At 37.9% G+C, this 23,206-nt stretch overlaps 2 protein-coding genes across 4 annotated transcripts; one reads left to right on the top strand and one right to left on the bottom strand.

Annotated features, from left to right (window-relative positions):
* The first annotated feature begins 362 nt into the window (after window positions 1-362).
* Window positions 363-13,395, top strand: LOC107564817 (bromodomain and PHD finger-containing protein 3-like). 2 transcript variants are annotated; one of them, XM_016250076.1, is made up of 13 exons: window positions 363-641; window positions 3,223-4,727; window positions 6,300-6,453; window positions 6,789-6,920; window positions 7,068-7,196; window positions 7,298-7,610; window positions 7,826-8,071; window positions 8,720-9,292; window positions 10,532-10,610; window positions 11,575-11,660; window positions 11,742-11,827; window positions 11,922-12,076; window positions 12,166-13,395. In XM_016250076.1, the coding sequence occupies exons 2-13, from the start codon at window positions 3,235-3,237 to the stop codon at window positions 12,347-12,349; spliced, it is 3,630 nt and encodes a 1,209-aa protein (XP_016105562.1). In that variant the 5' UTR covers window positions 363-641; window positions 3,223-3,234; the 3' UTR covers window positions 12,350-13,395. The 2 variants fall into 2 exon arrangements, with proteins under 2 accessions (XP_016105562.1, XP_016105502.1); XM_016250016.1 differs by having other exon boundaries at window positions 3,187-4,727.
* A 340-nt stretch (window positions 13,396-13,735) lies between these two features.
* On the bottom strand, window positions 13,736-20,152 carry LOC107564673 (vacuolar fusion protein MON1 homolog B-like). 2 transcript variants are annotated; one of them, XM_016249913.1, is made up of 7 exons: window positions 20,120-20,152; window positions 19,046-19,152; window positions 18,398-18,964; window positions 16,580-17,372; window positions 15,491-15,638; window positions 14,613-14,787; window positions 13,736-14,527 (listed from the first exon to the last, which is right to left on the bottom strand). In XM_016249913.1, exons 2-7 carry the CDS (start codon window positions 19,134-19,136, stop codon window positions 14,517-14,519), a joined length of 1,785 nt encoding a protein of 594 aa, XP_016105399.1. In that variant the 5' UTR covers window positions 19,137-19,152; window positions 20,120-20,152; the 3' UTR covers window positions 13,736-14,516. The 2 variants fall into 2 exon arrangements, with proteins under 2 accessions (XP_016105399.1, XP_016105327.1); XM_016249841.1 differs by lacking the exon at window positions 20,120-20,152 and adding an exon at window positions 19,241-19,787.
* Window positions 20,153-23,206: the final 3,054 nt, after the last annotated feature.

Here is a 23,206-nt window from a genome sequence, read left to right as displayed (position 1 = left end):
AGAACTATTAAAAGATGGTCTTTATATTCAGAGGAAAGTACAAAAATTATGTTTAAAACATAATTATATTATTATTATTATTATCTGGATTATTATTAACTACAGTGTCGACTATCTTCAAGAAATTATGTTTTCCCCCCCACAATGTACCATACATTACACGGACGTTTATGTAGCATGTGAACATGGAGTCTATGCGCGCAAACAGATGAGGGAAGTCAGTCGCGTTGTTTTTCTCATCGCTCTCAGTCTCTACTGGCTTCAGTAAGACTTCACGGCCTCACGGTGACCATTTCGACCAATCACAGACCAGTGCGCATGATGCGCGCGCCAAGTGCAAACCCAACGCCGAGAATTCGCTTTTTTTCTAAAGGGGCGTATTTTTCTTGCCAATTTAATTACAAACCAACGTTCAATGCACCCGATACACTCTGCAATAATGTCAGGCGCCTAATTGAAACACTCGGGCACCATGTCAAGGTGTTAGTGTTGTGTAAACAGCCGGGATGTGTGTTTAGAAACGTTTTTGTGGGAAGTCTTTTCAACGGATAGTTGAGGAAGCCCGTCTTGCTACAGAAGAGGACGCTGTCGCCACTGGATATGACCGGCATTCTCTGTCGTTTCGAGCGATCGATAAAAGAGTAAGTGTGCTGATTTATTTTCCACTGTTCTCTATAAACAGTAATGTCACGGGGGCAGGTAGCGCTGCGGTTGCTTGCTTGCACTCTCTAAATATGGCTCCAGCACTGAAAGGCGCTGCTTTGCTGACTGTAGACGGCGCTTTATTACACACAAATGCTTTTTCTCTGCAGATACGCACACGGAATTGCATGCAAACGACTTGTAATTAGCTATAGCGTCATGTGCAGTTATTTGTCGTTTGGCTGATAAAGTGTAAATAAGGCATATTACACCTTTAGAGTTTGTTATCAGGAAAAACAATCAAGGTTGAGAGACTGTCCATCAGCCCTGCTAAAATGGCTGACTCGCCTGTCTCGCTTCAGGATTGGTATTTAGCGCTCTGCAACCGAACTACGTCAACTGGGTCGTGGAACCTTTGAAGATCTGCCCGGTGATTGGCTCGAATTATTCACGTGATATGTGCAAAGCACTCTATTGGTTCGCCTTATATACATTCATTTCCAACGTTTCAAATGGAGGGACATGCATGCTGGAAATGTGTATCTGCTCATTTGAGTAATTATAAGATGTTTATTGTTCACAATAAAGCATATTCATTTACTTTTTGTTACAGCAAACACACCATGAAGGAGCAGAGTAGCTGCTACATTTGACAGTTAATGTTTTACATTCCTATCATTGCTAAAAGCCATTAAAACCAACCTGAGAAGGTTTGCTGCACTATCATAGTTTTTATGGTTAAGGTAAGACACTACGGATGAATAGGGTAAACGTTTTAACTAAAATAGATATCACCATACCTTTTGAGTTGAATAATCGCTGTGCGTTAAAGGGGTAGTTCACTCAAAAATAAAAATTCTGTCAATAGAATATAGACACATGGACTATTTTACCAATGTCCTTGCTACGTTTCTGTGCCTTGATCATGGTAGTTCCCTTGCTGTCTATGGCAGGTCAGGGAGCTGTCGGATTTAATCAAAAATATTTTAATTTGAGTTCCGAAGATGAACGAAGTTCTTACGGGTTTGGAACGACTTGAGGGTGAGTAATTAATGACAGAATTTTCATTTTTGGGTGAACTATCCCTTTAAGACAGTTTTGTATTATAAGTTTATTTTTAAATGAAATATAGGCCAACCTATTATCTAATGATATATGGGTTGTAGACGTGACATGGCATTTTCACTGTCCCACAAGATAAAAATTAATATAATTAATATTGTTGTTATTTAAAATGTGGTAAATCATTAAACATTTCTTTGTCCTACATAGGGTTGCAAAAAGGTGGAAAATTTCCAGCAAATTTCGGAAACATTCCAGAAATTTTGGAAACTTTCCGGGATTTTTTGGAGTCTTCCAGAGATTTTTGGAAATTTTCCAGAAATGTTCCACCCCTTTTAGAAGAGTTTTAGTAACATACTGATTGACTAAGAGACTGAATTTTGTTGATGAAAATTATATTTTGTTTAAAAAACATGTTTATATTGTTGGTATCAAAATTACACTTTCTCCTTTGACCTGTTCAAAATTAAATAGAAATACTTATTTAACTATAATTTCTGTCCTTTAGTGTGACGTAATGTCCTATGGTGTGACACACATAAAAGAACCACTGATTTGTTTTTATCTCAAAATATCCTAAAAAAACAGTATTGCAATAGGGGAGATACAAATATCACTCATCCTAAAATGGTATAATTTTCAGTAGTTTTGAACGGATGCCAGCAAAGTTTGTCTTGTTGTCAAAGTTTGTCTCGAAATTGTCCAATAAGTCATGGGGAAAAATGATGTTAATTATAATTTCATATTAAATAAGTAACACTATATGAATATACAGGTGGGTTTTTGTTAAATGTGAGCCAAAATCATCACAATTAAAAAAACCAAAGACTTAAAATACTTCAGTCTGTGTGCATTGAATTTATTTAATACACGAGTTTCATAATTTGAGTTGAATTACTGAAATAAATTAACTTTTCCACGACATTCTAATTTATTGAGATGCACCTGTAAGTGTCTAACAATGAAGATAAATCTCTCTCATGCTATTTGTATATTATTAAGAGTTTTTTTTCTTAATTTTTGTTGTAATACCATAGGACAAATTTATGGTACAGTTCAGTAAAAAAAAAAAAGAAGAAAGAATTGACTTCACACTATATGCATTTCTTCTTCAAAAATGGTCTTTTACAAACTACCTATGTGCACTAATTTGCATACATGGTTTTTTTTACTAAAAAGTGATGAGAGCAGGAATTGTTTTATTTGGTTGACTTGTTAAAGGTTTTTACAGAGGATTTTGGATATTTTTTATTGCTCCATAAATCAGAATATATTGTAACATGCGGGAAATAAAATGTTACAAAACCAAGCAAATTCCAAGGCAAATGAACCATCTCTTCTGTAAAAACCTTCAGAATGTAGATATTGATGGTGTATGTAAGTCCTTAAAACTGACCTGTAGTCTCTTGTCTTAGGTTTTTTTTTTTTAGCAGTATCTGCTCAATATTTGTAACATATATTTATAATTTTTTATCTTTGTAGGTACTTATGTCCAGTCATATTTTAACATTTATATAGAGGAAGACTCCAATGAGGAAGTTAAGAAAACGAGTTGGCCAGTCCAGGGCTGGAGGCTTTGGGAGAGGAATGGTCAGAGGAAAGGATCAGGGTCAGGTTGGTCCATCCAGCCACGCTGACACAGACGCTCTGCTCTGTCCACCTTCTCCATGCAGACTGAACCTCTCTACGACCAGAGACACACTTACATATGCACAGGCTCAGAAAATGGTGGATATTGAGCTGGAAGGACGGCTCCACCGGATCAACATCTGTGACCAGCTCTCCGTTGTAACAGAAGATGAGATGCTGGCTCAGGATCTGACGGAATGCAACAGTAACAAAGAGAACAGCGAGCAGAGACAGGGAAACAAACAGACCGCATCTAAAAGCAAGCGGAAAGATGGCAAACACGCAGCCAAAAAGAAATCAAGCTCTCAGTATGGCTTGCAAAACCAGGTGGCCCATAACCAAACCCCCTTGCCTAAGCCTACATTTCATAAGGTGGACACTTTCATGGCTTCAGAGGCTCCTCCTCTTCCTGTGGCTTATTACCGCTACATGGAGAAGTCAGGGGAAGAGCTGGACAACGAAGCGGAGTATGACATGGATGAGGAGGACATGGCTTGGCTAGAGATGGTCAATCAAAAGCGTGTGTCCGATGGACACGCTTCAGTCCCCCCTGATACGTTCGAGTTACTGATTGACCGACTTGAGCGCGAGTCCATTTTGGAGTCCCGCAGCCAGACGCTGTCCCAGAGCACCATCGACGAAGATGCCTACTGTTGCGTTTGCCTCGACGACGAGTGTCTCAACAGCAACGTCATCCTGTTCTGCGACATCTGCAACCTCGCCGTGCACCAGGAATGTTATGGGGTGCCTTACATCCCTGAGGGCCAGTGGCTGTGCAGGCGCTGTCTGCAGTCCCCATCACGTCCCATCGATTGCGTCCTCTGCCCCAATCGGGGAGGTGCGTTCAAGCAAACCAGCGACGGAAGCTGGGCCCACGTCATCTGTGCCATATGGATCCCTGAAGTGTGCTTTGCCAACACTGTGTTCCTGGAGCCTGTGGAGGGAGTGAAGAACATTCCTCCTGCGCGATGGAAGCTCACCTGTTACCTGTGCAAACAGAAAGGCAGGGGGGCGTCTATTCAGTGCCACAAAGCGAACTGCTACAGGGCGTTTCACGTCACTTGTGCCCAGAGAGCCGGGCTCTATATGAAAATCGACCCCGTGCGGGAGACTAGCGCCAATGGCACCACTTTTACTGTGAAGAAGACTGCTTATTGTGAGAACCACTCGCCTCCTGGCACGGGGACCGAGGGGGATGAAGACAACGGGTTGGTCGGGGGCAGGGGTAACAGAGGTCAGAGGTCATACACATTAGGGCCTCCGCTGCAGCAAAACCAGAATGGGCGGAAAAAAGGTTCAGCCGCACAACAGAGGAAAACACAGAAGAATCCGACAGGGACCTCGCGGAAGAAGGGAGTGCCGCTCCTGCTGGTGCCGCAGATACCGTCCTTTCGGTAAATTTTTTAGTCTGTTATGCCTGGTCTTTTGATCTTAGCTTACTGTAAATATGTAGAAGAACCTTATCTTCACCTTATATTTGGTCAGTGTGGAAGTGACTTAATTCTAAAATCAGCATCAAATTTAATTGATACTGTTTATCTTCCTAAAACACAGTCTAGGCTGGAAAATAATGTTAAACAATAATAGCTTTTAAGGCTACTGTTTTAGGAGTTTGGGGTCAGTAAGTTTTTGTTTTTTTAAAGAAATTAATACTTTTATTCAGTAAGGATGCATTAAATTGTTCAAAAGTGACAGTAAATACTTTTACATTGTAACAACAAATTTCTATTGAAATAAATGCTGCTTTATATTATAATAATATTTTACAGTATTACTATTTTTACTTTATTTTTGATCAAGCATAAGAGACTTCTTTCAAAAACATTTTTTTTAAAAACTTAACCCTAAGCTTTTGGTTGGTCCTTTTTGATTGGCTCTTGGTAAAAATGTTATGGCAATAATGGCAAACAAATATATACTTAAAGGGGTCATATGATGCAATTTCAATTTTTCCTTTCTCTTTGGAGTGTTACAAGCTCTTGATGCATAAAGAAGATCTGTAAAGTTGCAAAGACTAAAGTCTCAAATCCAAAGAGATATTCTTTATAAAAGTTCAGAGTCAGCCACACCTACCTAAAACGGCTCGTTCTAACACGCCCCCACATATCTACCTCACTATGTGGGAAGATTTGCATAACGCCGCCCAAATGTTCACGCAAAGAAAGAAGGCGTAACTTTTATTCTCACTGTAGTTTTGACGCTGCAGCCATGTCGTGACGATGCTGTGTGCTTCGTTGTGAAGCGAAACTACTTTGTTTGGTCTTCCAAAAGAAGACGATATCCGCTTCGTCATACACGGCTCGATGCAATGCAACGCAACGCGTAAAAAGACAGTATAAGTCATTATAATCAGTAATTATGTCCCCACTGGATGCAACAAATGCCTCGTTTGTAATGGGTTTTAATGTTTTTGTCTCGTAGCTCCGGCCGGGACACGGCATCACAGTATGTGAGGGGCGTAACATTTCCGTCTCACGCTTGAGGTATTCGGCCAATCACAACGCATTGGATAGCTGGCCAATCAGAGCACACCTCGATTTTTCAGACCGATGAGCTTTGTGCGTTTCAAAAAGGCGGGGCATAGAGGAGAAACAATAATGTACATTATGTGGAAAATAAAAAATTTTTTACTTTAAACCGCATAAACATTTCATTACACCAAATACAGAAAATAATGTTCTTTTTAGCAGCATCATATGACCCCTTTAAAGCATTATTATTGGGATACATCAAGATGCTTTTGAGGATGAACTTGACCTTCAGGCCCTGCCTTAAAGTCCTTTACGAGCGCATCTAGGTCTAGATCTGTTTTAGTATTGAGCACCTGCTTTTTATAATCCTAATGGATAAAATGAACATAATTAGATATCCTGTTACCTTAGAAATGTTACATTACAGATGAGAAACAGGTTGTGTATGTTTCATGTAGAATTTAACAATTAGCCTTTATGATATCTTTTAAATAGGCTCAACAAGATTTGCACAGGGGTTTCTGTTGAAAGGAAGAATCAGTTTATGCAGAGGCTCCACAATTACTGGCTGCTAAAGCGTCACTCTCGTAATGGAGTGCCGCTCATCCGCCGGCTCCATTCTCATCAACATGCTCAGAAGTCAGAGCAGGTTAGTGTGCTGTAACACATTACGCTTTTATTGACAGTAAAGAGTGTAAATAATGGGTTCTTCAACTGTTAATAACCAAGCCCACACAGAATCTGTGCCAGCAGAAAGTGCTGCCGATTTCTACAAATTTGCAGCACTTGTCATTCACACTTTCCCTGCCCCATGTTTGTTTGTTTATTACATATTATGGCTAATTTGATCATGTTTTCAAATCTTTTCTGCAGAATTCTGCATAGGACAAAAGTATTACTTACTGAGTGTGTTAAAAGACCTCAGATTGCTTGTATGTGCATTACATTCACTGATTTATTATTTATTTATTTTTTCATTTTTAGAGAGAGCCAAATGCAAAGTTGCAGGCTGTCAGAGAAGAGCTAAAGTACTGGCAGAAGCTTCGTCAGGACCTGGAAAAAGCTCGACTTCTTATTGAGCTCATAAGAAAGAGGGAGAGACTTAAAAGAGAACAGGTGACACAGATCCATTCATGTCTGTAATGTTCTTTTGTTACATTGTCACGGCCCTGTTCTCTGCAAACCATCACTTATTGCCAGAACAGGCCTGAGGTAATTACTAATTCACAACACCGGTTTAATTTGGCTCTCTTTTCTGGTAAGATGAAACTTCAGCAGGCTGTGCTGGAGCTGCAGCTCACCCCAGCACTGGTGTTTCTGCGCTCTACACTGGAGCAGCTGCAGGAGAAAGACACTGATCATATTTTCACCTCACCGGTCAGTTTAAAGGAGGTGAGAAAATAACACCGTTTTTAAAATTTCCTTTCATTTAACCGTGTTAAGAGAGAGCATTTTAAGAGAGCAAGGAAAATCCTTTTTAAATGTTTTCCCAGGTTCCAGACTATCTGGAGTTTGTTTCTGAGCCGATGGACTTCTCTACGATGCACGACAAGCTGGAGGCCCATAAATACTCATCGGTGGCTGACTTGGAAAGTGATTTCAATCTCATGATATCCAACTGTCTGAGATACAACTCCAATGACACAGTGTTCCACGAAACTGCCATGCAACTTCGGGAGGTGGGCGGAGCTATTCTGAGACATGCCCAACTTCAGGCTCTCAGCATAGGCCTTGATCCCAGCACAGGCATGCACCTGCCAGAAAAGGCCAGCACACACAACGCCACAGTCTCCTGGTGGGATGAAGGTGAACATTCATGTGTGCTTCTTCCAAAAACAAAAGTCCCCAAAATAGTGTATAGCCTTTTAATGACATGATTAAAACATGTAAATTCTGTCATTGTATGCTGGCTTTCATGTCAATTTAAAACTTCAGAAAGGATAAAAAAAAACATAATAAATGTAGCCCACGATGCCTGAATATTAATCATTCAATTTTCCTTTCTATCAAATGGCTTCCAGTTGACTTGCTCTTGAACCCTGAAAATCGTGTGCACATGTGTCCTGAGGACCAGCTGAAAACCCTGCTGGACAAACTGGATCTGGTGGCATCTATGCGCACCAGCGGAGGTCGCACAAAACGCATGCGCCTGCTGCGCAGAGAAATTAACAGCCTCCGTCACAAAATCAGCCACCAGGACCGCAACTCACGACTGCTGAATGGGAAAATTAAAGGGGAAAAGATGGATTACATAACCTCCAACACAGGTAATGCAAAGTAAACAAGGTAAATCATGTCCAGAGGATGTGTAAATAAATGCCTGGAAAATTTCTGCTCTTCTCAGAATTTAATGCTATAGGATTTATGTACTATATAATTTTCAGGGAAGAAAAATTATATTTTGGATGCCACCAAAGTCTATATTTTAAGGAAGACCATTTATGCCTCAGTAAAAAAAAGAATAATAATAGGATAATCGCAGCTATTTTTCATATTCGTGACTTCATATTTAGTGTTGCGACTTTATATCTGGCAATTTTACAATCAGTGTTGGTTTAGTATTATTTATAACATATTGTAGCATTTTTATATGAATATTTTGAGTATATTTTTTTAGTTTGTCAGTTCAGGTTTTTCATTTCATATTTTTATTTTATTTCATTTGATTTATTTTTTAGTTAAGAATAGAATTAGATTTTAGTTAAGAATAACAACAAGGGTTACTATTTGTTATTTTAAACTCTCACAGTTACCTTTTTTTTTTTGTTGTTGAGGCACAAATGGGCTTCCACAATAGACCACAGCAGAAAACTTACAACCCAGTCCGTCAAGTGACATATAACGAGTTCTTAATTAAGACCTCATGAGTTATATGTAACTTTAAGTTAATCATTAATTTCTTTCCATGGTTGAAGACCTAAAGAAATCAACATCGCAAAAAGTGCAGGAACCCACTTGTCCGGCCTCTTCACCTTTACCTGGAGATGCTCCACCAAACCCGCCTATGTTCTGCCTTGAGACGGGATGGACCACCACTCCAACAGAGTCCAATAAACCTGGCAGCAGAAAACGGAGGGCAAAAGGAAAAGAAAGAGGCCTGAAAGAAAATCATGATCAGACTTTAGAAGACGACGAGAACTTCCACACAATAGAGCAGGACCCTAGCACTCAGGAGGATGCAGTGATCAGGGTTTCCTCCACAGAGAGCCCATCAGATTTGCCCAAGATGGGTGTGGGTCGTCGGACGTCCATTCTCTTTAAGAAAGCTAAAAATGGAACCAGACTAACAAAGGACAAGTCTGTTTTATTGCAAAATGGAGTCAGCAAAGCTGAAAAAGATGTATCGCCGGAGCAGACCACACCAGCCAAATTATTGTCAGCACCACCAGCCCTGAAATCGCCCCATCCGTCCCCTCATCAGCTGAGGTCCAGAGGACTGAGTACATGCTCGGAAGGAGAAATGGCCCACTCTTCACCTGAAGAAAACGGTACTGGAATATCTTTACTGAGGCGATTACTAGGGTTGGGTATCGAGAACTGGTTCCAAATTTCCAATAATCGGGTATTCGATAAGACATGTGCATTACGATTCTGCTTAACGATTCCCGCGTTCGCATTTTAATGTGATTTTAAACTATTTAAGTGCAGGAAGGGAAAGAACTTGCACACTGTTTGCGTGCAGCGCACACATCTGAAGCACGAGCACAGAGAACAGTGGTCCTGATACAGGTTCCCGACCTGTGTCCGTTCTCCAACTGTTCAGTGCATTTCCACAAAGGTTGTACCGGGCCAGAACTGACTTCTCTTTCACATTTATCGACCAGTATGCAAGAAATGCGTCAGTATATCATCATAAACACAGCCATTTTTTTGTCTTAAGTGAACGTAAACAGATGAGAAAGAAAACGCATGTGTAACAGTATTTTTAGATCTGCGTGTGTTCGGTGTTAAAGAGACAGCTGCCTAATAAACTTGCTGCCTATCATTAATGTTAATCAAAGAACAAAAGAAAATCATCGTTCTCCAACTGTTCAGTGCATTTCCACAAAGGTTGTACCGGGCCAGAACTGACTTCTCTTTCACATTTATCGACCAGTATGCAAGAAATGCGTCAGTATATCATCATAAACAGCCATTTTTTTGTCTTAAGTGAACGTAAACAGATGAGAAAGAAAACGCATGTGTAACAGTATTTTTAGATCTGCGTGTGTTCGGTGTTAAAGAGACAGCCGCCTAATAAACGTGCTGCCTATCATTAATGTTAATCAAAGAACAAAAGAAAATCATTAACTGACTGAATATCTATACTGTATCTATACTACACTGTAAAACTATACAGTGTTTTTAAACTTTTGATTTCAATTTCTGTACCTGACATTTGTTCAGTTTTATTTATTTATGCTATTGCTAATCAATTAGTTTACTTGTCTTTAACAATTTAATGTTTGACATTTATATTAGTCTAGTTGTTTTTTTTCTGTGGTATTGTTTTGATAAAACCATAAATTAAACAGAATAAATATGTTTGACATCTAAATATTTGACTTAAAAATATTTTGACTTTTTATCTTACTGGAATCGGAATTAGGAATCGATAAGAATCGGAATCGATAAAATTCAAACGATACCCAACCCTAGCGATTACTCAAGTTTATTGAGCAGTGATTTAAGTGCTATCCACCATGATGTGTTTAATATGCTAAAGCGCTCTAATGCTCTTTATTTAGTCATCACAAATGGACTCAAGAGACACAGCGGCAACTCATCAGATTCAGAAAGCTGCACTCCCACATTCCCAGTGCACAGGTAATGGATGCTATCGGCATGCTTTGAATGCTGTCACTAGGGTCCCAGTTTAGATTCGATGTTAACATCTGTCTGCAGTGATCTGATCCGCCTTGACAGACCACTGATTACATATACATTGAGGGTTTTTTATTTCAAATATATGCTGTACTTTCGAACCCTGAATCCTGAAAAAATGTATCTGTTTTCAAAAAAAAAATTCAATATGGCTAATATTGAGAAATGTTTCTTGAGCAGAAAATCAGCATATTAGAATGATTTCTGAAGGATCAAGTGACACTGACGACTGGAGTAATGGATGCTAAAAATTCAGCTTTGTAGAACAAGAATAAATTACATTTTAAACTATATATTAAAATAGAAGACAGTTATTTCACAATATTACTGTTTAACTTTTCAACACTAGTGTACATTAAAAGTAAAGAAATCACTGCACAGCAAAATATAATTTTTCCCCTCATCATTTGAAATGTAGTCTCATTACAAACATGCTGTTTCAATTGCCATAATATTTTGCACCAATTTACCTGAAAGTGATAGTTTTGTTCTTTTTAACACAACACTTGCAAATTAAGCGAGGTGTTTTACAAACATTAATGGCCTAAAAAAAATTCAGTGAAATTTTATCATTTCTATATTTAATTTATACTTTAGAAATACTTTAAATAGATTTTTATATATGTTTATGCTCATGATTGTTTGCTGAATATAACATGTATCCACCTTAAATGTGCACATTTTATATTAGAATTTTTTTTACTCCAGGATTTTTATGCAGCAATTCAAAATTCACATAAGTTTGTGTATGGAAACCAGTTAAATGACTGTTTTTTACACCTGTAATTAGCATTGCCCTCTTGAGATTGGATCACCTGACACCTGATGTTAAAACCAGGTGTTCAAGGTGTGCCTGTTACAAGAGCTTTGCATTTTAAAAACGTATGTCTTCTAATGTTTTTTGCAGTTCCTCACCTCCAAAACGAAGTCGTGGTAAACCAGCACTCAGCAAAGTTCCTGTTGGTGAGGAGGACAGTGGAGTTTCTAATGCAAGTGAGTACAACAAATACCTTTAAACTATATCGCTCTTCTTTCATTCGTTTTGCTCTGCTATCATTGTCTTTACTTCTGTAGGCAAAGAAACTTCTCAGGATGATGAGATGGAACCTCTTACCTTGGTTTGGGCAAAATGTCGTGGATACCCCTCATACCCTGCAATGGTAAGGATCACATGGTGTTGAATATATACATGAGACACTTGAATATATGTATATCCAGCCTATCCTAGCCTAAAGTAATGATGCTTTTCAACAGATTGTCAATCCTAATATGCCCCGGGAAGGAATTCTTCACAACGGCATTCCCATCCCAGTGCCTCCAGCAGATGTTTTGGATCTGGGTAAACGAAGACAGGAGGAGACCGAGGAGAAGCTCTTTCTTGTGCTGTTTTTTGATACAAAACGAACCTGGTAAGAAGAAACATACTCTTCATGAAACATATTTCAAAGTCTGTTATAGGTGTACTAAAGTCACTGTTTTATTATTAATTGACAATCAGGCAGTGGCTGCCGTTGGACAAGCTCCATCACATGGGCATTGACGACACTGTAGACAGGCTGCGTCTGATGGAGGGCAAGAAACCGAATGTGCGGAAGTCAGTACACCTGGCATATGACAGGGCGATGACACACCTGAGCCACGTGAAGGAAAACTCAACCTTTAACCCCTCAAATTTTATATAAAAGACTTTTATTAAATGTTTGTCTAAACTGACTGTAGGATACCAATGAAGGTACGTTCATAACATTCAGATGTTTATTGGTTTTTATACCAGTGACAGGCAGATTCATAAGCTCTTTTTTTAATTTAATGTTTTCCTACCCTCCATAACTCAAGGCACATCATAAATCAAACCTGGTTAACTTTTAACGTTCTCATTCAACCAAGAGCTTAAGAATGTGTTAAATTCACTTATTGTAATTGCACTTATTTCTGTATGTTGAAATGTTTTGTCCATTTTTGGCCGTTTTCTTGAATGTGAGGTGATAGTATCACTTATGTTGCCAATGCACCAGAGTATTTGGGCAGTACAATTCAGGAACTTTGTGCTAGAATGCATTTTGTAACTGTTTACTTGGATACCTGGACTTAGGATGTGCACAAAAAAGTTCTCTTGCCCTTAGAGCTGCTGGTTAATCATTCTAGCGGGGTCATATGCTTTTCGTCTTTATCAGATTCCAACTTCTGAACGTCTGGTGTTTTACTACCATGGCGGTTTTAACCTACTGTGAGGTGCCACTAAATGAAAATATTTCTTTGGCACTGCTTACACGAGCATCTATTTTGTGTCTTTAAGTTAACATGTGCCCTTTATTTTAAAGAAAGGCTGTGTTTGTTAAAAAGCTTGTAATTGTGGGTGGCGATCACTGTGTAAATATAAATGCATGTATGTAGAAAATATGCAGATGTGTTTTTAAAATCTGAAATGTAAATTAACGACAAACTTTGTACATGTCATTTTAATTTATTTGGAGTGGTTATGGAAAAGTTATTTAATAGCTATTGAGAAGGTTTAATTTAACAGCTCTGTAGAGCTTTATATTGTTCAGAAGGCATTACTGCTTTAATACAATTGTTCCTTAGTGGTCTACAGTGAGAGAACATTATAGAGTAAAATACTATGTAGTCTCTTAGATCATGTACGCAGAGTAAGAGAAATGTGTTTTTTAAAGCCTGTGAAAAAGCTAATAGTACCAAACAAAAAATGTCTGAAACAGTATTTTCTCAAACGAGAAATAAAAACACTGTTGAGCTTACATTTTCCTGTCATCTGTTTACAAGTTGAACTTGAGCAATACGTCTTGATCATGCACTTAGACTAAATTTAGCGTTCACGTCAGTAAATGAGATTTCAAAATACATGTACTTTGAGCAACCTCAGATTTATTACAGCACCAATATATTATTCCTCTTGAATACAAATGTTTTTCCAGAAAAAAAGTAAATCCAAATATGTAGTTCTCCAAATATCATACATTGAGGATTTTTCTGTTATGCCCAGTGGTTTAAAACAAACATATTTTGGAGGTCTTGATCTTGACAGCATCATGCCAGAGGAATAAATGTCACGATTCATGACTGGCATGTCAAACAGCAAGCAAACAAATATATACAACAGTAAACCACACATGCTGTGCAGTAACCTAACCGAGACAGAAATGAAAGTACATTAATCCCATAGTAAAGACAGAACGTTATGATCTGGTGATATGTTACATCATGATATTTTCTTTCATTAAAATGGAGCAAGGTTTGGTCTGTTCAGTTTCAAGTAGAAAACATATAAGACAAAAAGGCAAAGAAAACCTCTAAAAGAATACATCACAAGAAAGAACAAAGGTGCAAAGTGATAATGCACAGCTCAAGCAGCCATGCTAAATTAGAGACTTTGTCAGAAAGCAGTTTGGACCATGATGAACAGCTCATCACTGGGAAACCAGATTTGATCTGTTAATTTAATAGCATCTAATCTATATGCAATTCAATTTTACTATAAAGTAAAACAATCCAGTTATAGCTTCAATAATTGTTCACTGCCACCAGTTGAGAAGGGAAAAAATCCACATTTTATTGGGCCTTTGCTATGAAAAGCTCAAAATGTTCTGGAATAAAAGGATCACAAAATGTGATTTGTTTTTCTTCCACATAAAATCAGATCCAGTCCAAGATGCGTGTCAAATTGTCAAAGACAAAAAAACAAAAGCAGCAGCTTCACAATTTATTAACCCACGGTAGATTAGGATCTTTTGGTTGAATCATCTCCGTTGTTTTACTAAACTGAGTTAAGTGTGAATGCAGAGATGCACGTCCTGCTATTTTAGTGGTCAGATCGCAGTGGGTCAGGTCTGGTCAGTGTGCATCTGAAACCAAAGCAAACGGTCAGCAGATGAAGGCAATCTTGTAAACGACCAAGAAATCATACATCTGATTAAATTGGACTCTTACCTCCTTTAGAGCTCTTACTGGGGTTAGGGGTGGTGGAGTATTTTGGAGGGTATCGGATAAACAGACGGTCTTCCTCCTTCTTGATCCAGCGCAGCAGTTTAGTGATGGCATTGATGCCACAGGTTTTCGTGACAAGAGGACTGAAGCACGTATACAACTCGAATTTGCTTGTGACCTGGAATGAGAAAAATTAAAGGAATAGTTCAGCCAAAATTTGCTAAAAAAAAGGTCCAAGATATAGATTTGGAGAAATTTAGATGCCCTGCAGTGAATGGGTGCCGTCAGAATGAGAGTCTAAACAGCTGATCAAAACATCACAATAATCCACAAGTAATCCAAACAGTGCTTGATCTTTGACCAACAGTTTGAAGCTAAAAACATCTCAATGATGGAGTTGTTTTTTTTAACAAACCTGTATCTTTTCAATTCACAATACATTAATTGATGGACTGGAGACTACTTGTGGATTATTGTGGTTTTTATCAGCTGTTTGGACTGTTTTCACTGCAGAGGATCCATTGGTGAGCAAGTGCTGTAATGCTAAATGAAGAAACAAACTCATCTACATTTTGGATGGCCTGAAGGAGAGTACGTTTTCAGGAAATATTTTTGGGTGAACTGTTCCTTTAAATTGCTTTGGGCGACACGTAATTAACCTGAGAATATTACAAAGCAACTCCATTTGGAGCAAAGTCAGGATCCTCATTTGCATAATCTGCATTTGCAAATTTTGAGTGCTGCTCAGAGGCCTTGAAGGTAACTCGATCTTACAAGGTCCGCGCGGAGAGCGTGTGAAAGTGCCAGGTGAGATAGAAAACATGTTTTGCTCTCGGAGGACTGGGGACAGATGCGTGTGACAGCAGTTATCATTCACATACCCAGGCCAGCAGAGTCTCACGTTCGGCCACGTGGTAGATGAGCTTGAGGGGGCGTGAGGTGCTGTGGATTCGGCCGTGCATGTCTCTGTACAGGTCCAGGAGTCTCATCTGCTCCTCCTCACTGCTGTACGGCGCTTCCATCTCTGGGCTGCGGCAAACCCATGAGACACAGAGGAAAACAAAGGTGGCTTTGTGCTTCAGATCTCAATATTTTCTGAAATTTTATTAATGGTACATTACATTGTACCGCACATCTCATGACACACACAGTGCTTTCAATAAAAGCCACTGCCGTCTATTGGCATCAAACAATAGGATGAATTAAGAAAACATGCTTTCAATTCCTCTGTGAAATTCATTCAGGAAATATGTGTGAGCATAACCATGAGCTCAGATCTACAGCTCACTGATACAGTTCAAAAGTTTCTTGTGGAGATGCTGAGGAAAAATCGGATGTCATGAAGCCAGCAAACAAAGACTTTAACTAAATACATTTAAAAGGTTGCCAAATAAAACATTGGCAGTGTTTTTAGCACTGTTTACATACTATTATATTATTTATAAATATCTTAAATTGGCGTATTTTCAGTTTCAGTTTCAAAATTATATTTTGCATGAAGAAAATTATGACTTTTTACCATGCAACATTATTTTAATGACGATTTAGCACACTTTTTAAATAATTTATTTTGACAAAATATTATAGAATTTTAATAGCTGCATTTTTCAGTTATCAGCCATAACATGAAAATAATTATCAGCTTATTATTATTGGCTAGAATTTTAATACTGGTGCATCCCTGTTTTTTTCTTCTTTATATACAGTAAATACACAAAAAAATTATTGCAGTCACTAAAACTTTTAACCTAAATCAGCCAAAATTTAAGGCACAGTTTGTTTTGAAAAAAAATTGTGAATGAGACTTTTTCCATCAGTTTTCTATTCATCAAAGGATTCTGGAAAAAATCTATCACAGTTTTTACAATAAAAATTAAAAAAAATGCTTCAGTTAAAGAAATAATATAAATTCTTTTTATTTTGGGAAGAAGTGAGCTGGACAGGTTTTGTGATATCCTCAAACGACTCACCTGGTGAACTGTGTTAGCTGGCGATGATTGTCGGGCACATCAAAAGGCTTGTACATGAAATGCCTGAGGTCAGACACTCCCACCTGACTAACGCTGTACGAATGAGCTTTCGCTATGGAGTTGAGTGCATTCTGCATTTGCATAGCCTCCTCGATCTTCCTCTTACACTCGGCCACCGAATAAAACGCCTCTTTATCAGTGGAGAGAAGAACCAGACAAACAGTACATTCAGGAGGGTCCAGATACGAGATGTACGCATAAAAGTAACAGTCAGGGTTAAAACTGGGCAGGCAGATGGGCGTCCAGATCTCCCCAGCCTGGAAGGCGGACGAGGCCCCGATGAGGTTCAGTAGCAGGTGGAGGTCAGCAGGCTCCAGTCGGGCATCGTCGATGACCATCTTCTCTTGCACTATGGTGAGCAGCTGGTTCTTGGCTATGAGGATGGAGAAGACCAGGTTGGGCGTGATGGCCTTCTGGAGAATCTGACTGAGGGAGTCCCTGAGAGACGAGGCCAAGGGGAGACAGTGCACGGCGGAGAGTAGGAAGCTAGGGTCTGAGTCCACAAGGTTAAGGAGGCCGTCGAGGATCTTCTCTGAGCCGGCCAGCAGGCGACGCAGATCGTAGTTCTTCTTGTGCTCAAAGATGCGGGTGATGCTGGCCTGCGTGAGCATGCTGACGATCTGGTTGTAGACGTAGAGCAGTTCGTTACGGAGCTGCTGCTCTGATTGACGGCTGCTGGAGACGGACACCAGCACCAGAGGACCCTGCTGCATGAACACAACCGTGTGCTCATCTATCAGGAGAGAAGAGACCAGTTTAAGTTATTTAAGCATGATTATTCATTACTTAGGTATATGATTAATTGTTCTCAGGTCTAACACGTCAATTATGCAAGAATTTGTACAAAATTTGTGGATGTAAACAATATACACTACCATTCAAAAGTTTGGAGTCAGTAAGAGTTTTTTTTAAAGGGATTTGTTTATTCAATAAGGACACATTCATTAAAGTAATCAAAAGTGACAGTAAAGACATTTAAAATATTAAAATGCTTTTCTATTTTAAATAATTGCTGCTTTTTCTATTTATCAAAGAATTCTGAAAAAAATTACCATGATTCCCACAAAAATACTAAGCAGCACAAATTTAGTCAACATTGATAATAATATTTCTTAAGAAATCAAATCAGCATATTAAAATGATGAATGGAGTAATGCTGGTGAAAATTCAGCTTTGCCATCAGAGCAATAAATTACCTTTTAAAATATATTAAAACAAAAAATAGTTATTTTAAATTGTAATAATATTTCACAATACTACCTTTTAAATTTTTTATCAAAAATGCAGCCTTGGTGAGTGTAAAATATTTTTCTATATACATGTTTAAAATCTGACAAAACAGACTTTTGAACATAAGTGCATTTTTATTACATTAAACATTATAGAATAGGAAAAAAATACAATAAAACAACAGCTTTTTTTTTTTTAAGTTGGTAAATTGAGTTGAATATAATCAATAATTGTCAACAAAATACTAATGGAAAAAAAATATTAATTGTTCAACCAAACTGATTTAAAGAATTTACAAAAAAATTTTAAATAAAATATTGAAAAACTATGGGCTACATGAAAAATCAGATCAATTAAATGAAATTAAACACTAAAAGATATTGAGTTGCGATGTCAGAGGATATTAGAAGGAGACTGAGTTCAAGTCCATTTTTTTAGCTGTTTTCTGAGAGGACATTTATGAGTAAATTAAAGCATGCAATTTTCACTTCACAGAGTCTTTGGGCCAATCTTTTCTAAGTCACTTACCAGAGTAGACGGAGCGAATAATGTTGTCTCCACTTTGAACGAAGGACACCAGGGCCATCATCACTCCCATGGTGGAGGACAGGGCCTCCTCACTTCCATATCGGGAGTAGATGGGCTTCCCAGCCTCGCTCAGCACAAACACATGCTTCCTGTGCTGTCTCCAACTCTCCGCCGTCACATCCTCGTTCCTGTGCGAGGGAGGTCCCAGAGGTGTGCCGGTCTCGGATAGAGGGGATGAGGCTCCTTTCATACCAATTCCCTGCTCTTCCATCTTACCCCGGGCTAACATGGTTACGACAAACTCACCCGAGTCATCGTGGCCATTGTCGGCTAATGCAGAGTCCTCAGACGCTTTCCCAGAATCAGTCTCCGAAGCCCCGGCGCACAGAGACCGGTCTTCATCAATGTGGAGCTTCTGCATATCTGTTAAAAGCTCTTGTGGCTGGCTGCTCTCTATTGATGTAGGGTCTGCTGACACCAAGAGCCCCTCTGGGTCTGAAGGCATCCTGTGATCTTCATTCACACAATGGTTTTCTGATGGGACGTCACTATCTGAGTAAGCAACATCTGGAAAGCAAAGTAAAATCAGGGCTGTAAAATAAGCATGTTATCCACTATAACGCAAGTTGTAACACGGCAAAACATTACCTGTCTGATCCAGACATTGCGGAAGGATGGATGGATCGCATATCTTCACCTCCTCCATATTCCCTTGACTCTCTTGACTCCTCTGATCCATGTCAACATGCAAACAGCTGAATTCAAAATGAGAACGTGACTTAATAACACCCAGTCAAATGACAAATATATCAGTAAAGCAATATAATTAATGAAGGTTCGTACTTAGTGTACAAAAGTGAAGTCTAAAGCCGTTTAATCTGATTACTGCTGTTATCCCATATCTGCACCGCTCGTGGAGTTTAAACACCGTCACGCACGTCTTCTGATGCCGGAATTTTAACAACGATGAATGACTATCGATCGCGATATTTAAATAATACGAACTGGTTCAAATCACAGTTATTGAGCAGATTACAGGACAGTCATTTCAGCTAGTCTACGTTATTTATGGGAAAAGCTCACGATCTCCCCCATAAATGACTCCTCTCGTGAACTGATTCACTAACGTTACTCGTCTTAATCACATTCATGTCTGACTGAATAAATTATTAACGACAAATCAAAACCAAAACCATCTTTAGCTTTCGCTCTGCGAAACTGACTCAGCCACCGGTGCTCCAGGAAGCTTGACGTTAAAAACGATGCAAAACAAATAGCCACAACCACTTCCGGTTGACTTGTTTCAAAATACAAGTCCATAATGAAATATACGGTCAAGTATTTAATTATCAGGTGTTTTCATTATTTGAGCAGAATAAATTATATTAACTAGTATAAGATTGTTAAAAAGGGCCCATTTTTATTTTTTCAATATCGACCAATGCAGCATGGCAAGCTCCAGGTTTTGGTTATTTCAAGATGAACAATAAACAATTCAAATTGCTCCAATGTTTGTAAACTGTCCAGAAGTTTTTAGTGGAAAATTGAGGTTCCATTAGTTAATACTAGACATCTAACTAACATCATAACATGCTATATATCACATATCCATTTCTCTTTGAGTAAAGTACAAATTGTAAATATTGTGTAGCTATATAAATTTAACATTTATAAAGTGTGTGTGTGTGTGTGTGTGTGTGTGTGAAGATATAGATATCTTACACACTTGCTCACACACTCTCACTCACACACACACACACACACACACACTGTAGTGTATGGGACATTCTACCAGAAACGTACATTTCCACTTGTAAAAATCTTGGGTGAAAACAATATCTTATTCTTATATCTGAACGTTGAGTCATATGGAGGACATGTTAATCTATATGAAACACATCGTGCCATCTCAGCATGTTTTTATGATTGAAATAAATACATTTTTATACGCATTCCACCCCTAAAATGTCAGGCCCTGTCACAGACAAATTTGTATATGTTAGAATGGTTTCCTAATGAATTTCTTTGATACAAATAGCATTTTCTTATTGGTCACATGTCCCTGATTGTATCTAACATGGTTTTGTAATTTTCTATAAGGAATATAAGCAACTTTTCGGTCAACTGTAGTACACAAAATCACAGAATACCCCGCCAGGCACTCATATAGTTGTAAAAAAAAAGTGCCTTTACATAGGAGTTTTTCAAAAACATAGTAGTGGATATATACTCCAACCTTCATCTACACAGTTACAGAGATTAATTCATCAATATTTCCTCAAATAATACATTTTTATAACATAATTTCCCGTGTGACAGGACTGACCGAGGCGTGCAGGACTGACTTTATGGATTTCGTTGATGCAGAAAAAGTTATGTTTTGTGTTCTTTATTTAAGTTTTGATAAGCATTCCTATTTTAAATTATTATTATAATTTTAATGTTAACGTAATATTAGACTATGGTAAAGTTCAGCCAAGGACATATAATAAGGGCCTAATTCATTAGAATATGACTGACAAATTAATAAACTAATTTCATTTTATTTCAATATAAAAACATATTTAATTTAACAATTTATTAAAATTCCATTTAACAATAACATGGCCAGATACAATAAAAATAAACAACTAGAATTGCACAATGGCACAAACGCAGACAGGAGTGAAAACAAAATTGTAATGGTACTACTACTATGTTAAAATTAATTTAACAATAACAATTACCAACTTGAATGGCACAAACTCAGACAGGAGTGAAAACAATAACCCCATGTTGTGCTACGCGTATATATAAAGTATATTTTACTATGATACAGCAGACGTATAGACATTTAACTGAATAGCACAAAGTAAAGTAACTGTGGTACCACATAATATTACGGCTCAGTAATAACAGGGCAATACAATGGTAATATCTGCATTATTACTTAGGAAATGACATGGTAATAACGGAAATTGCATGTAATTTCCTAGGTAATAATGTAGATATTACCATAGTATCTGTATGAATTGGAATAATTACAGTCTTCATTACATAAAGCTTATATAGATGACAATTACATCTATATATGAAGAGTTTATTTGCAAAAACAGATAACTCCGTTTTTTAGAAATTTTCAAAAATCATGTTTTTATTGTGTTTTATTGTGTTAGTTAGCTGTAATTATTAGTTATTTTTTAACCTAATCAAAATAACTCAACTAAAGTTTGATTGAGATTAATGGGAATGCACAATGAAAAAAACATGATTTCAGAGAATGGTTAAACATGGAGTTATCTGTTTTTGCAAATTAACTCTTCATATGTATTGAAATACAATTAATATACTAATATGCAGTGCTACATAGGCCTAGGTAAAAGAGTGATAAAATTCAAAAAAATTGTCGATGAGCATAAAAAGCTTCAGATTTACAGTGTAATATCTATTTATTCAAATAATGTTTTACTATGGCATGCGTTAAATACATATTATATGCAATAAAGATAATAAAAAGGGCCCGTCACATCCCAAGGATGTGTTTTATGTTGAGTTTTATGTAAACGTGACAGGACTGACTGAAAACATGGGGACAGTTGTAAAATAGAATTTATTTGTAGAATGTATGTATAATTTCATGCTTTTAATCAGTTGATGTGAATGATAACAACTCAAACTTGTTATTGATGGAGTTTTTTTTCTAAATAACAGTTTTTAGCATAACAAAACTATGAAAGCTGTAGGTCCAATTTAGCTGGGGACAAGGACAAGAACAGGATTTGTAATTTTCAAAAGTGTTTTTAATAAATAAAAAATGACATATTCCTTTATAGAACAACTCACAGAAATCAACCTTCAGTCAGTTTTAGACATTTTTTTGGATGTAATACGTTTTATTTACTGTAACAAGTCAAGGACAGATAATGTACATTTCTGGTAGAATGTCCCGTACAGTAAATCATAGTGTGGTGGTCTCACACTTCTTATTACAGTCAGACACTGACTGCGTTTTTGGGCTTTTTCCTTTATAATTATTTAATTGACCAGGTGCTGTCCATTCCCTCGTTACTTCAAGACAAATGAAGCAGATTAAAGATCTGGTGTTGATATGAGGTATCAAACTGGTAGTGATGGGAAACCGAGGCTTTCTGAAATTGTGCCGAAACTCGAAGCTTTCATTACAATGCACATTAGCGACATCTGGTGGTCGGACTTGTTTTCTAGGAACCAGTTAGGAACCTAGGTGTGCTATTTGATAGCAATTTTTCCTTTGAAAGCCACGTTTCTAGCATTTGTAAAACTGCATTTTTCCATCTCAGAAATATATCTAAATTACGACCTATGCTGTCAATGTCAAATGCAGAAATGTTAATTCATGCGTTCATGACATCAAGGTTAGATTATTGTAACGCTTTATTGTTCTGTGGTTGTTCTGCTCACTTAATAAACAAACTCCAGCTGGTCCAAAATGCAGCAGCTAGAGTACTTACTAGAACCGGGAAGTATGACCATATAAGCCCGGTTCTGTCAACACTGCACTGGCTCCCTATTAAACATCGTATAGATTTTAAAATCTTGCTTATTACTTATAAAGCCCTGAATGGTAAGTTTAGCACCTCAGTATTTGAACGAGCTCTTATTGCATTACAGTCCTCCATGTCCACTGCATTCTCAAAACTCTGGCAATTTGATAATACCTAGAACAGGGATCCTCAAATCTGGCCCACGAGAGCCACTTTCCTGCAGAGTTTAGCTCTAACCCTAATCAAACACACCTGAGCATGCTAATCAATGTCTTCAGGATCATTAGAAAATCACAGGTAGATGAGT

Source organism: Sinocyclocheilus grahami, unplaced genomic scaffold (genome assembly GCF_001515645.1).
Source record: "Sinocyclocheilus grahami isolate Dianchi unplaced genomic scaffold, SAMN03320097.WGS_v1.1 scaffold3.1, whole genome shotgun sequence".
Classification (NCBI taxonomy): Eukaryota; Metazoa; Chordata; class Actinopteri; order Cypriniformes; family Cyprinidae; genus Sinocyclocheilus; species Sinocyclocheilus grahami.
The sequence above is the reverse complement of the archived record's forward strand: the minus strand, read 5'-3'. Positions and strand labels throughout refer to the sequence as shown.

Excerpts from the sequence above, each read along its gene's own strand:
- LOC107564817 (XM_016250076.1), top strand. The coding sequence starts at position 3,235 with ATGAGGAAGTTAAGAAAACGAGTTGGCCAGTCCAGGGCTGGAGGCTTT. Across the intron at positions 8,072-8,719 it reads TTACATAACCTCCAACACAG|ACCTAAAGAAATCAACATCG; the intron begins GTAATGCAAAGT and ends CCATGGTTGAAG. Across the intron at positions 9,293-10,531 it reads CTCTTCACCTGAAGAAAACG|TCATCACAAATGGACTCAAG; the intron begins GTACTGGAATAT and ends CTCTTTATTTAG.
- LOC107564673 (XM_016249913.1), bottom strand. The coding sequence starts at position 19,136 with ATGGATCAGAGGAGTCAAGAGAGTCAAGGGAATATGGAGGAGGTGAAG. Across the intron at positions 18,965-19,045 it reads GCAATGTCTGGATCAGACAG|ATGTTGCTTACTCAGATAGT; the intron begins GTAATGTTTTGC and ends TTTGCTTTCCAG. Across the intron at positions 15,639-16,579 it reads CAGCTAACACAGTTCACCAG|CCCAGAGATGGAAGCGCCGT; the intron begins GTGAGTCGTTTG and ends GGTTTGCCGCAG.